We start from the raw sequence: 14,489 nt of genomic DNA on the forward strand, positions 1-14,489 counted from the left end.
TTGCCAAAATAACTTGGCATCAGTACAGCAAATCCTTTGTTGTTAGATTCACCAATATACATATTTCAGACATTATTATAAAGCTTCACAGCTTCAATTATTAAAATTAGGAATGACTTTTCTAAATTCGTCTTAAATCAACTTAAGAGCGTGTACGTCAACCGCGCGCCATTTGGCCTAAAATGGTACTTTTCAAACCACTGTTTCTCAGTAACTACTTATCCTATAACTATGTTATTTTTTAATAACGCAAGGTAATTTCACTGTCTATATAGTTAATTGAACATAAATTTCAATTTGTGTAGTTTAAATACTTAAAACCCCTATAACGTAACAGATGTTTTATAAAATTCCCGTTCAGCGTCTATTTCGAAGCTTAAATTCATGTGAAAACAGTGGCAAATCTAATCATATTTATTTTTTTACTCATAGACGAAATCCCCATGCCTATAGTTAATTGAAAACATTTTTTGATTTAGGTCTTTATCTTTCAGAAAAAAATATTTTAACAATGTGAAAAATTGTGAATTTCAAATGCTTTTTTTACCTATCTATCTTACTTAATTTAATATAACAATTATTTACTATAGTAATATAACTCTTTCTTTAAAACATAAACTTTATATTATAATTTAATCTCTCGTTTTATTTTTTATAAATTATTTAAAACTACTATAAAACGCTGCACGCGAGTCAACTCAAACCAGACCGCCGCAAGGCTTCACAGAGAGGACGTGTCGCTCCGTCACATCGCGTAGGGTGAATAACCTCTGCCGTGGATACCGAGAATAGAGTACATTTCAAGCGCGACCAACAAATCTTGATACATTACTATTTTATTTAAAGCTCAATTTTGAAGCATATTTTTTTTATCGATTGAGTTGAAATTTTGTTTGAATGTTCAGTTTTAATGACAATGTATGATTCTATATCCAATATGGCGGTATACCCAAGATGGAGAAAAAAATGTTTTTAATGCATTCCTACGATATGGGTATCAAATGAAAGGGCTTGCTATGAATAACTCGAAAAAAAATGTGTCGCGAGTCTAAATCCAATATGGCGGACTCCTTAGGCTAGAAATCACTTATTGCAGATGTCTGTTACCAATCGAGCTATATTTTTTTTTTTTTTTCATTTTGGATGTACCCAAATTTTAACTTTTGATCTCGAATAACTTTTGAAGCATATAGGATAGATAACTTAAAACTTGATTTGCAATGGTAAACCCAAGCTCTTCACCAATATTTGGCTTTCCGGCAATTGTTGTTATTTGACCACAATTTTTCGGTCTGGATGGACTGGACCATTCATATAAACAATCAATTTTTCAAATCGGTCCAGGCGTCTTTGAGAAATCGAGAACAATCAAATTGAGAACAATCACAAAACAATCTAATTGAAACCTCCTTTCTTTCTTTGAAATCGGTTAAAATACAGAAACTCTTAACATTGTCATTAATCATCAGTCGACTATTTAGTACTGTTGAAAATTGTATGTAATATACAGAAAGTCTTCAAAACCAAGGTTTTCATAGGTGCCCGATTTTTTTGCAAAAGAGTGTAAGTATTAACGACTTATTTTCATGCTTTTATATTTTAGACATCCATAGACTTACACTATTTTCCCGCTATTAACTATTTACTAAATAATATATTTTTTGTTCTACCAATTTCACTCGAAAGGATCAAAATGGTTTGTGTGACTATACGTGAAGTATGATAGGCACGCACACAGCCGCGACGCTAGTCTGCGCGGTTTTTTGCGTTGAATTACCTAAAGTTGACATCGCGCACCGAGCGTACACGCTCTTAAGCAACTTAGTGCTAAAATGAGATCAATATTGTAGCATTATGCCATCATCATAAAAAAACATAAATTCAGTTTTTTTCTTAGAAAGATCTTCACCATTTACCACCATTTAGAAAAATATAAAATAACATTGTGCAATAATTCAGGATCACTTTGTTAACTAAAAGTAGGTTCATAAGACTGACTTAAGTTTTTAATGCTTCCCATTCAAACCTGATAGTCTAGCTTCACTCACAAGACTTTGTATCTCTAGCTGCACTCTCAAAGCTTTCTGCAAATCCATCTTCCTTAGTTGTGATGCAATATACTTCCCATAAATATCAAATTCATCCTCCTTTGTGTCCGTACTTGAGTCTATGCTTTCTGAAAAAGTCCTCTCTGAACAATCTGTACTGGGCCTTCTGTGTTTTATTTTTTTCTTTTTATTTTGGTATCTGGTTTCGTTCAAATGTGGAACATCCCGTGGTTCTGTTTTTAAAATAAGTGTGTACTCCTCATCATCAGGGAATGGTTCTAATATCTCCTCTTCCATGTTATCCTCTGTTGATAGCCAAATTTTTTGATTTGTTTCATCTATTGAATCTTGCTGCTGTGGACAGAGTAACAATAAATTTCATTACAATTTATATTAGCAGTTTTTTTTTAATGACTACCTATTAGGCTGAGCATATGTATGAGGTCCGAGCATTTATATAAAGAGTTACTGGGCAGGGGCTGATCAACGATATTAAGCTTCCTATAGAAAACAACACAGTATGGAGTGGAAGAACGATGAAGAAGTGGATGTAACTCAACCCCTCAGACAACCCACTGACTGAATGCAGAGTTCCTTGAGAGGCAGTGAAGCTTCATGCTAGATTAGAATAAAACACAGGTTTCTGAGTACTTACACTGTCAAACGTAGAAGAATCTTCAACTGGCTTCTTAATGCCACCGAAGCGTTTATGCCATTCCGAAAACCATTTCATATTTGGTTTGTACGCCCATTCTGCGCTAGACCGCTGTTTTATCTTCACTATTTCTTGCATATAAGTCGATCTAAGATTCTTTATCTTAATTTTTAGCTCAGTTTCATTCAGCAAAATGCCTGTTGTTTCATTTAGTTCGGCAATAATCTCTCTGTAAGCTTTTAACCGTTTATTTTTTAACCTATACGCTGAATGCTCAGGGTTCCACAGAAGTTCATGACTGAGATATATTTTTACGAACTGATATGTCTCGTTCTCACTCCACCTCATTTCAGTTATTTACAATAAATTACGAGTTACACAACCAAAACAACTTGAGATCTATTTTTGTACAAAAAATATCAGGACTCGACAATAACAGTCAACAAACAACTGTCACTGTCAGTGAAGTGTCAATGAAAAAGCGGTATAATATAATGTCTGTACCACACCTATAGTTACCTAAAATAAAACTGTTATTTGGATTACACGATTTTTTAAATGATTAATTGGATTTTAAATATTGAAACGTAAAATGAAGTTACTGTAGTCTTAGCAGGCGGTTAGACGAATGGTCCGTCCAGGATTCTACATCATTTCAATGAAACAAGCCAGCTGTTTTAGTCCTTATTTATTTAATTGTAATAATAATCTTTGGTTAATATTTTTCACTTTGGAAGTCATATAAACATAATATAAAATTGCACAAATCAAAACAAATACAAAATAAAATATAAATCATATAGCTAAATAGGATCTGATTAAAAATAGTTATTTGTTACTGATACAATTAATAAATGGCTCTATCAGTTTACATCATCTATCAGTCACACACAGAAAATGAAGCCTGCTATTCTGTATTCATGTAAAAATACTGATATATCTACACAATTCTGTTTTTTAATCACTAGACACAATATCAGAGATCCTTGCTTCACTCACAAGGTTCTGTATCTCCAACTGCAGCCGCAATGCTTTGTGAAGATCCATTTTCCTCAGTTGAGAAGCAATATATTTACCATAGATATCAAATTCATCCTCTTTCGTACATGGCTGAGTAGAATCACTGGAATATTTCCTTGTGGCAGCCCGGTGTTTGAGTTTCTTCTTTTTAATTTTCTTGTAATAAATTGGGGAAGAATGTCTTTCTATTTTTACTTTTGATGGTGGTTCCTCAAGTTTTGTTGAATCATATTCATCGTCTGTTTGTGGGACTAATGGGTCAGGGTTTGGCTCTTCCATGTTGGCGTTCTGTAATTCCTGGTCAACCCATATTTGGCAAGATGAGTCTACATCTGGAGGGTCTTGGGACTGAAAAAATAAAAATAGAATATTACTTTCTAATACTTAGCTGTTTCATATTTTGTAAAATGGTGTAGAGATATGAATAAAATAGCCATAAATATAATATTTTGGATACAATATTGTACCTAGTATATACTCACGTTATTGAAAGAGCTTGAATGTCGATTACTGGGCACGTGCTTCAGACAGCGATCCATTTCATGAAACCAAACTAGGGAAGGTTCATAGATTGAGTCAGGACTCGATTTCTGTAATATTTTGTGCACTTGTTGTACATACGTCGTCCTAAGGTTCTTTATCTTCATTTTTACTTCAGGAACAGTGAGAGACTTCATGGTGGCACTCTTAAATTCTTCGCTAATATCTAAATATGCCTGTTCCCTTTGATACCTCAATTTGTATCCAGGATGCGAAGGATTCCAGAGACACTCGTGTTTTATATAGATTTTAACAAATTCTAGTGTTACTGCTTCACTCCACCGCATCCTCAAAATGTTTAAATTATCGATTAATGCAAGAAAAACATTAAAATTTGTTTTTCACAACAACTTCTGTCCACCCATTTTGACATAAAATAAACAGAGAAAGTTTGACATAACAGTATGAGTATTGCCATAATATTAATTCGTAAAACTACTAAAGTCTACATAGTTTTAGTAGTAGGTATTCAATGCTTTATCTGCATCATAGTGCTAGAAATCGACGGCTACAGCCATTATCATTTACACTAAAAATATAATTATCAAATATGAGAATGGCATTTAGGCCGATTGCCGCTCATTGCAGCTGTTCTCGTACGGAGATCAGCCATCTGCGCAGCAAGGGCGGATCCAGCTTCGGCGCCAGGGGGGGGTCACACAGTCGTGGTCAAGTCACAAAAAATATTATATTGTAGCGTATACTTCTTTTAATATTAAAAGTAGTATAATTTGAAGAAAAGTGTTTTCATGTAGAAAATGGCCCGAGTAGAATGAGCGCAATTTCTCGCATATACATTGCACACACGTGGCAACCAAAAAAGCGCGAGCGAAGCGAGCGCGAAAATTTTGGTTCAGGTCGAGGACTAAGGTTAAAAAAGTGTTTTTATGTAGAAAATGGTCCGAGCTGAACGAACGCGATTTCTTGGACATAATCATAGATAAGAAATTGAAAAAAGCGCGAGCGAAGCGAGCGCGAATTTTTTTTTCAGTTCGAGGACTAAAAGTAGATGAAAACGCTTTCTTGCTGTATAACAAATATACAGCACAAATACAAGAAAGCACGATCATAGCAAGCGCGAGATTTTTTTCAGGTTGAAGACTAAACGTTTGAAAAGTATACAAAAGGGCGCGTACGTTTTTTATTGCAGCAACAGTAAAACATTTTCTGTGAAAACTTCACTTGTCTTACTATTGGTAAGGGTTCATGAGATCATCACCCAAGCGCCACCTATGTATCTATTGAAAGATTTTGAGTAGTACATATTGATCGAAGTATTTTACATGGAATATAAATAAGAACGTTCGAACGAAAGTCACTTTTTTGGTAGGTAAAGGACTTAAAAAAATGTTTCCAAACCATTGTAGGCTGAAACTATTGGTCAGATTTAAGTTATGAAAGTCGAGACAGGACAACGTAATTGTAAAAAAATTGCGCGAGCGAAGCGAGCGCGCAATATTTTTAATTTTGGGACACAAAAAGTTCATAAGTTTTAAAAAGCGTTGTAAAGTAACAAGCAATCGGAAGCTCAAACTGTTTTGTTTTTGAGGACTCCTATTTTTTTTTTTTGCTACATTTGACTTATGGAGTTATCAAGGCAAGATATTTATAATATTGCGCGAGCGAAGCGAGCGCGAAGTTTTTTGAGCCTACGACACAAAAGCAACTGATTAAGTAAACTGTAAAGCAACAAGTAGCCGGGAGCGCAGCGAGCGCGAACTTTTTAAAATTATTTGTTTGAAGACTCACAAATTAGACTGGGAATTACGTACAAATAAATAGGAACCGTGATTAGAGCGTGTTCGTTGATTCGGTGCGTCAATAAAAATAATAAACAATCAACAGGACAGACATAGTCATTTCGCGAGCGTAGCGAGCTAGAATTTTTTCACTTAATTGGAGGATGTTAAAAGTTAAAAATAATCAAAATGATCAATTCAACAAAGAGAAGCCGACTTTTTTGTCAGTATCATGATAGAATGTGGAACTTCCTTATCGAACGGGTATAATTTCTTCGAAATTTCCTGGTGTTGGGGCGTCCCACGGCGCCCCTGATATCGAGGCGCCCGGGTTATTCGCACACCCCTCACCATAGGTTAAGACGGCCCTGCATGAGATACAGCATGTAATGTAGACAACCCGGACAGCAGATTCGTAGTAACGGGGTCCCGTTTCCTCCTTTTGGGTACGGATAAAGAGTAAATAAAAAATGGAGAGCGAGCGTTGCGAGCACGAATTCTTCAGCAAAACTACTCTACCTGTAACTATGTAGGTATCGACCTATTCACTCGGAATAAACGTTATCCTATACTCATAACAAATACATACATAAAACATCGTGTTTAACCATTTCAGTTATTGGTCCCCTTAGGTCCTGAAGCTGGCCCAGGGGGGGGGGTCATGACCTTGTGACCTACCCCCTGGATCCGCCGTTGCTGCGCAGGACATATGGTGCATAATAATTTGCGCAGACATACGTTGTCCTGAGTTATACTATGCCTTTACCCTCATAGCCCAAAGGAACAGCAATCCGACACTACCGGGAGAGATCAGGCCGACTCGACATACGATTCGTTTTGTATGAAATATTCTCAAACCCACAAAGCGATTTCGGCCCACTCGGGAATCTAAACTGAGACCACGTGTACAGCAGTTGCGCTATGCGACTAGGTAGGTACTACACTTACAATAGGCAGTCAAATAAAAAAAATAAACGATAAACAAAAATTAAAACTTATCTCCTTAACGCTTTAACATTTTATTTTGCTAAAGCACTAAACTTGTACCGCTAATTGTAAAACAATAGAAAATCAATTGTGTCCCGCACTCAACATACCTACAACGGGGTTAACTTGAATGTTCTACAATAACATAACTAAAACAAGCGTCAACCACCACAGAACGTGTAACGGCGATATTTCACTTCAAATCCCTGAACTTTAAGCTACAGATTAACCACTACCCGGACAATAGATTAACATTAACCGACAATTCACTGAAATTGAGATAAGACCCGCTAAACGATGGGATTACACGGATATGAATGTTATATCCGTGTGAAATATATCTTATTTTGTATCCTTGTTTAGTGGGGTGCATATCAATGGTGAATAACTCGGATTATGTTGTTACGATCTTCCACCCGATTCATCCCCGACTCGGGGGTCACACGAATAATAATACCCATGTAGGTACCCATGTAGCATACACAGATAGAAGATATAATATTTTCTCAGGCTTTAGTTAAGGCTGAATGTGTAAATAATTAAGCACTAGGTATCCTTTTGTACCACATACTATCTTACGTACATAATATTATAGAAACTATGATTATGAATGGCCTTAGGTACCTACTTCCGATCTCTGCCGTTAACTGGCATGGTGTCCTGATAGAGAAATTCAACCGGGAAATACCAGGTCACCGATTACGAACCAGTCCCTTTCTTAAATGAACAATAACATCTCTGCAAAATTAGATAAAGCTAAATAAATACAACCCCGTTTAATGTACGGAGCACTATCAAACACACATCTATCAAACTACCTAGATAGGTACTTACATATTGAAACAATCAAAGTCCCTTTGAAAGACAAAAATGTCCTGTACACGCCATCCTGCCATCGCGGCGGTCGTTATAATCATAATATTGATATTTATTATCCCCTATCCACCTAAACTTGACTGGAAGTGAAGGAAAAAAATTGTGAGGACAAAAAAACTTATAGCGCTACGTAAAATCTCGACTGATTTCTTTGAAAGAATAAGCAGACAGTATCATCTTTAAAACATCTATTCCAATAAAATAAAGAGGAGTACATTTTTTTTTGTTTGTTTGTACCCTAAGGCCTAAAGGCTCCGAAATTACTGATTTGAAAAGTTCATTCACTGTTGGAAAGGTCTTCCCGAGTATCATAGGATTTTATCTCGGTACTGGCAGTACCTAGTTTCCGGGTGAAGTCGCGGTACAAAGACTAGATTTGGATGCGTGAGTGTACGTTTGTTCAATATTTTAGGGACCAGGATCTGGACTCTAGAATCTATAGTGGTCTACTGAAGAAAAATCATGCACAAACGTAGAATGCTTTTTGCGTTTGTTTGCAAAAGTCCATACCGGTCCTGTCGGATTTCCGACCCATCGGGCTATGAGAGTGAATCAATAGTGAGTGCACTTGTGTCTGCGCAAATGCCTGTGCTCTATGACACGTCCTGCGCAGGTGGCTGATCTCCTTACATGAGAACAGCCACCATCGCCGACAATCGGCTAGGACCATGGGCGTAGCCAGCTTTGGGCTCAGGGTGGGGCAGCAGTCAACCTATCCCCCGGGGGAGGGCGGGGGCCCTCCGATTTATTGTATCTTGAGCCGTTAATTTCAAAATTGTTTATCTCTTAATTTAAGAGGTTTATATTTTCAGGAACAGAAAATAAACAATCACACACAGGACAAAAGCCAAAAGTAAGGGCATATAGTTTCAAACCAAATATTACGTAAAATTTAGCCCAAACGTACTTAACCTTTTATTTCCTGACCAATACAAACACAATATAATTTCTGAATATGCGAGCGAAGCGAGCGCGAAATTTTAATTGTTTCTTAAGACTTAAAAAAAAAATACGTTAAATGTCGCCCAAATATACATTTTCATGAATGGGGGGACTAGGTATGACACACCCGATTTACGTCTATACGAAAACCCCCTCGCTCGCATAGATAAGTCGATAAAAATAAATAAAGTTAGATAACGTATAGCAACGTCGCGCAGCTAAGCTTCGCGGACCACTCGGAATGCCTCCAGGGACCACCAGTGGTCCGCGGACTACCGGTTATAACCACTGTGCTATACGATCGTTCTATTGTACAGGTCGTACATGGCTGGGCAAACAAAATAGCGAGCGCGGTTTTTACACTAGGATAAAATTGCATTTCCGAAATTTTGATCACATCTACCAGTTCCATCTCCTTCAATGCATTATTTTTCGGATTAGATGGACGGCTCGGCTCGCTACGCCACATAGCAACTATTCTTTTAGGGAATAGGTACGGCTCGCTTTCAAATGACGCGCGCACCGTGCACGTTCGGGAACTCGAGCGTGCATTTTGTTTTGATCGCGCTCTTTTCAAAGTCGACAATTTTTTTGTGCAATAACTTACGGATATTACATATTTATGTTGTTGATGTTGTTAGTTAGAGTTAGTAAAAAAAAACATTGTTTAATCAGACACCTTATAGGTCAGAGTCAGGGCCCTGGGTGGGGCAAGTGCCCCAGCTTGCCCCAGTGTGGCTACGCCCATGGCTAGGACGCTGTTAGCTCTTTGTAAGTCAGTTCACATCACTAAGCAAGCTGCGCTCGGAAATAAAACAGTCTCTTCTAAAAACTTTAGTTCTTTGAAAGCGATGTTCTTTGTTGCTTTGTGACAATAATTTGTAAACAGTCACCTGTACGTTGTAAATTAATAAAGGATGCAATAAAACTTATTTATTTGACTTAACAAATACCTTTTTTATCCTTTTTATTTTATTTTTACCATACCTACTGGTATATTTCGGAACTAGGTATGAATGTGGTACGAAATACTATCGGGTTGTCTTGGTAAATGGTTTGAGGAGGTCAGATAGGTAGTCGCTTCAAGTGGCGCATGAGTAGGCTATTGAATAGGCCTATTCAACTGCATTCAGTTACGACTGCCGACCCCAACACAGTTGGGAAAAGGCTAGGCAAATGATAAATCGAGTCCTGTACATCAATGAAATATGTGATACCTACTTACATCGATATGGCACATAACTTCCGAAATGTATACTAATTTCGAATCCATTAAAAAACCACACCGACAATTGACATGAATTTATTTGATAACTATCTTAATAATAACTTCTAAATGGTTTATTTCGATATAATTTCCGAAATCAATTTACATGAATGACTCAATTATTTAATTTCAGGTACTACGTACTCGTAGATTATTCTGGAAGCAACACACATTTATTTATTTATATATACATATAACATGCATTGCTATATGTATATATAAATAAATATATATACTTATGTATATTTTGGTTCTAAAATTGATTCCGGGTTCGGGAAAACCGCAATATTTTTGAAATTAATTTTCTACTTTATACAGTTGATACAGCTTTTCTCAGAAAATATAAAAGCTACCAATAGAAAAAAGAGTAAATACTTAACTTCCGTATTATTAGCTAGTCTTCATGCCTTTCCACTCCTGCGCAGCTTCAATTGTCCTCAATTAACTTCAAAATTACATACAAATTACAATGCTTATAAACCATAAAATAAGTTTTCAATAAACAGAACAATTTGTGTGTAAATATAAAAGTGTTTGATATCAATCTTCTTTATATAGATATTGTATTTAACTGATCGGTATGGCTGAAAATACAGTAGTGCAGTGTTTTTTATTTTCTTTATTTTTTACACATGGTGTCTTGGAAAAGGTGAGTTATGAATCGCTGAAAAATAGCTATGTTATGGACCATGTGTTATAAATAATGCCCGAGCATTATGAATAATGTCAAGCTTTATCGGGCCAAGTGATTAATAACTATCTTAACTTCATTATTTATCACATTGCACGGGCATTATTGTATTGCGACATGACAGTTGGGTAATTTGATAATAAAGCTATATTTTACGCGGTGATATTTTTATTTGATTTTTATTAAGAGGATGTTAATTGAGTCTAATTGCTTAAACTTTAGTTTATTTTGTTTTATAATAATAAGTCAGAAGAAGATATGTTGTAATTTTTTTTTAATTTAATTATATTTTATGTTATATTTTTAATATGGGAAATTATAAGTCTAGCCACAATATTATTTATTGGACACATGACTAAACTTCTAATTTTATAACTAAGCAACGGGGAAATGACATAGCCTCTAATAACCGAATTCGCCTTTTTTTACAACGCCAACTTAATGTTCTATAGAAAGCTTCAAGTAAAGGTCATCAAGTAAAGTAATCATTCAAGAAAAGTAAAGGTTATTTATACATTGTCATCTAATTTACTAACTCGGCCTCGTTTTCAACATATTGCCATTTATAACCTTTAATTAAAAAACATTGTATTAAATATTTAAGTTAGTGACGAAAACGAATCGCTGCAAAACCGACTCCACGTAGTCTTCTCTGCCCTACACCTAGAATGCAATTCAAAACCGCGTAGGCGCGGAGGGGCGAGGCGGCCTGCGAGCTGAGTCGCAGGTAGATTCAGCGATCGCCGCCGCGGCTGAGGATGGCCGGCAGAGCCGACCAGCAAGCCGAAGCTGCGGTGGTGAGCGTCTGCGACGATAAGCTCGCATGGGACCGCCGGAGCCCCGCAGCGCCGGAGCCGTGACAGAAGCCATGCTTGCTGCATGTTGCTTGCTTACATTTTAAACGTACTGAGTTAAACAATTAGAAGCTATTTATTTAGCTTATTTTATAATGTCATTTAATAGTATTTTAGAAGTTTACTGTTAGAATGCATGCTACAAATTTAGATGCTAAAAATAACCATCATGCTGAGTTGTATCTAGAGTGGTTTACTTAGAAGATAACGAGTAGCTGAGATAGTATTATTAAGATGCTCGTTAATTGTGGCTGACTTAGTAATTTAGAAGGCAGCATACATTTTTGGGGGCGAATAATGATTTTAAAAAGGAGCCTGTTTAATTAGCACCCTTTTAATATGACTTACGATTTTTAATGCAGAAGTCCTTCATAATTAATCCAAATCATGAGGCTGATTATTTAAGTGGTTTAATATTTAGTTTATTTTAAATTAAATGTCAATAACAATAAAAAAATTGAAATTAAATATGTTTGTATTACTTTGCCCAAAAGGTCACGGGCAATATGTATAGTCAATTTGATTATTTGAATAATTATTATCAAATTGCACTCTCATATTGGGCATTTTTCATAATGACCGGGCGTTATGTATACTGCCCAATCTATCACTTGGTCCATAACAGCTATATTCTCTAAAACAAAATTTCTTTAGTAAAACTTGCATGACTCATAGCAGCCTGCATACATAGGTACTTGAGGATTTATATTTATAACTCTACGTTCCTTATCCAGTTTCTCTAAATCCTTTATGGTCATGTATAAAAATTAATCTTCTTACGTTAAACACATGCAAAACCAATTATACTCTTCTCAATATACGGTCTGAAATGGTATTCCCATTTCAGACCGTATATTAGAAGATATATTGAGAATATTCATAATTTATAATACCGTAATAATTGGCAATATTTTACCACGTGTTCTACTGATTGAATATTATTTAGGCTCATAAATTAGTGTCCCTATCATTTCCCGGATGGATTTCGGATTGGTTTGAAGCGGCCTGCCTCCAGCGCCAACCCGTCAACCCTTGGCCGTTGTCAGATAATTTCAAATCATCTTCGTTTATTTCAGATAACTTACATCAGCGTTGAACACCCGAGGATCACGTATTTCAACCCTGATTTCCTATACTATGCTAACCTGACTGCCACCAGGTATGGCCGCAGGAACCCCATCTATTACGTCGCGCTTAACCTTCACACCGTCACACCTTTCAATAGCAGTATTTATGTAAGTTCCATAGTTTTTCTATAAGTATTTCAATACGTATTTTAAGGACCATCTATATTTTGCTATATTAATAACTTACCCGTCTTATGTGATACCTACACAGCGATTGTTTAACTGTCGTGTCTGCATCTGAAGATACATTTTTTGTTTGTTATCATTCTTATATCCTAAAGGCTCCGAGTCTACTGAATCAATTTGAAAAATTCTTTCACTGTTAGGAAGTTACACTAGGAAGTTCACACCTGGATGGTATAGACTATGTTTTATACGGGTGAGGGAAATTGTTTCTATGAGAGGTGGGTTAAATATGGGAAAGAGCTAGCAGCGTAATGAGGATATTGGAGGAATGTAGAGATAGGTGTCTCAGAAACGAAAGATGGATTGTGTGAAAGACGACATGACTGAAAAGAATGTCACTTGAGAATTGACATCAGATATAGACGTACTTTCCTAAGGAAGCCAATCGCAAATAAAATTGGGATGACGGCAGGAGGATGGGCTGTGGGATTGTTCGAAAGAGCTACTTATTCTTTGACAACACTACTTCGTCTCTATGGCAAATAGTGGCTAGACTCTCAAAGTTTTGTAAATAATTTGTTACAATTTTAATCCATTGGTTTGGGATTCCAGATAGACATATATTTCTATGAGCTGCTAACTAACCAGTACAAGCGTAGTTTCATAGAGTTCCACTTCGACTGGTGCTACCTCGTCGAGAAGGATATGTTCTTCGGGTCTTCCATGAGGAGAGGGGGAATCAATACACCTTGTCCACATATGGTAAATATTTTCCACATATGGTAAAGTACCTGCTGATTTCTGACATTTACGCCAATATTAGACATTGCTGATTAAATATTGGATCCCGGTTATAGGAACTCAGAAGCCGGGACACACAGTGCCCCTTGGTAAGTCTGACTGAGTCTGATAACCAGGGGCTACCAAGAGGTGCTGTGTTGTCCGAGTAAAGGGCTTTTTTGTTAAAGAAATGTATGAATCTAATCAAAGTTTTTAGTCCGTCTTATACCGGCCAAATACCTGATCGTTGTAATTTGCAAACATCCATACTGATACCATTCATTCCCATACTGATTTATGAGACTAACAGTTAGCACTGTGCGGGTCTTCTTAGGGGTTCTGTTATAAAGATCAGATTCACAAATCGTAGTGTGCTAATTAAAAATATATTTTTAGGGTCCACTACGCATGTCGAACATGACAATCAACCCTTCAGTGATCCCCAAAGGCTTCCCGTTCACCAGAGGCAGGATATACGCAAACTTCTCACATCCGAAGACTAAGACTAGAGTGGGGGATGGTTACATCGATATGAGACTGACGACTATTGACCTTAAAGATCCTAAGAATATGTTTAAATAATTTAAGGTTATTTTTTAAGTGGAGAAGGGTCATACACTGGCACGTGCATTGCTTTAAGACTCGGGGCCCTGTGGGTCGTTTATAAGTTGTATAATGGACACGTACAGGAACTTTTTAATGTGAGTGTGTAGGTACATCGAGCGTTAGTGTGTGATGACACTGTTAAAATGTATTTCAATATCCTATAGCTATATAGCTTACAAGATAGGATTTCAAGGAATTGAGAGGAATTTTAGGAATTGAGAACCCCCTCTT

At 36.5% G+C, this 14,489-nt stretch overlaps 3 protein-coding genes across 5 annotated transcripts; 1 reads left to right on the plus strand and 2 right to left on the minus strand.

Annotated features, from left to right (window-relative positions):
* Window positions 1-1,925: 1,925 nt before the first annotated feature.
* LOC110382068 (uncharacterized) lies at window positions 1,926-3,198 on the minus strand. 2 transcript variants are annotated; one of them, XM_049848776.2, is made up of 2 exons: window positions 2,704-3,198; window positions 1,926-2,399 (listed from the first exon to the last, which is right to left on the minus strand). In XM_049848776.2, the coding sequence occupies exons 1-2, from the start codon at window positions 3,049-3,051 to the stop codon at window positions 2,007-2,009; spliced, it is 741 nt and encodes a 246-aa protein (XP_049704733.2). In that variant the 5' UTR covers window positions 3,052-3,198; the 3' UTR covers window positions 1,926-2,006. The 2 variants fall into 2 exon arrangements, with proteins under 2 accessions (XP_049704733.2, XP_021198221.3); XM_021342546.3 differs by having other exon boundaries at window positions 1,926-2,402; window positions 2,704-3,187.
* A 177-nt stretch (window positions 3,199-3,375) lies between these two features.
* On the minus strand, window positions 3,376-4,651 carry LOC110382070 (uncharacterized). The gene is made up of 2 exons (XM_021342548.3): window positions 4,206-4,651; window positions 3,376-4,071 (listed from the first exon to the last, which is right to left on the minus strand). Exons 1-2 carry the CDS (start codon window positions 4,548-4,550, stop codon window positions 3,661-3,663), a joined length of 756 nt encoding a protein of 251 aa, XP_021198223.3. The 5' UTR covers window positions 4,551-4,651; the 3' UTR covers window positions 3,376-3,660.
* Window positions 4,652-10,565: 5,914 nt separating this feature from the next.
* LOC110382075 (uncharacterized) lies at window positions 10,566-14,272 on the plus strand. Of its 2 annotated transcripts, none has more exons than XM_021342558.3 (4): window positions 10,566-10,723; window positions 12,696-12,854; window positions 13,485-13,634; window positions 14,049-14,272. In XM_021342558.3, the coding sequence occupies exons 1-4, from the start codon at window positions 10,655-10,657 to the stop codon at window positions 14,232-14,234; spliced, it is 564 nt and encodes a 187-aa protein (XP_021198233.3). In that variant the 5' UTR covers window positions 10,566-10,654; the 3' UTR covers window positions 14,235-14,272. The 2 variants fall into 2 exon arrangements, 1 of the variants encoding a protein (XP_021198233.3); XR_010277386.1 differs by having other exon boundaries at window positions 10,581-10,723; window positions 13,532-13,634.
* Window positions 14,273-14,489: the final 217 nt, after the last annotated feature.

Source organism: Helicoverpa armigera, chromosome 18 (assembly GCF_030705265.1).
Source record: "Helicoverpa armigera isolate CAAS_96S chromosome 18, ASM3070526v1, whole genome shotgun sequence".
In the NCBI taxonomy this organism is placed as follows: Eukaryota; Metazoa; Arthropoda; class Insecta; order Lepidoptera; family Noctuidae; genus Helicoverpa; species Helicoverpa armigera.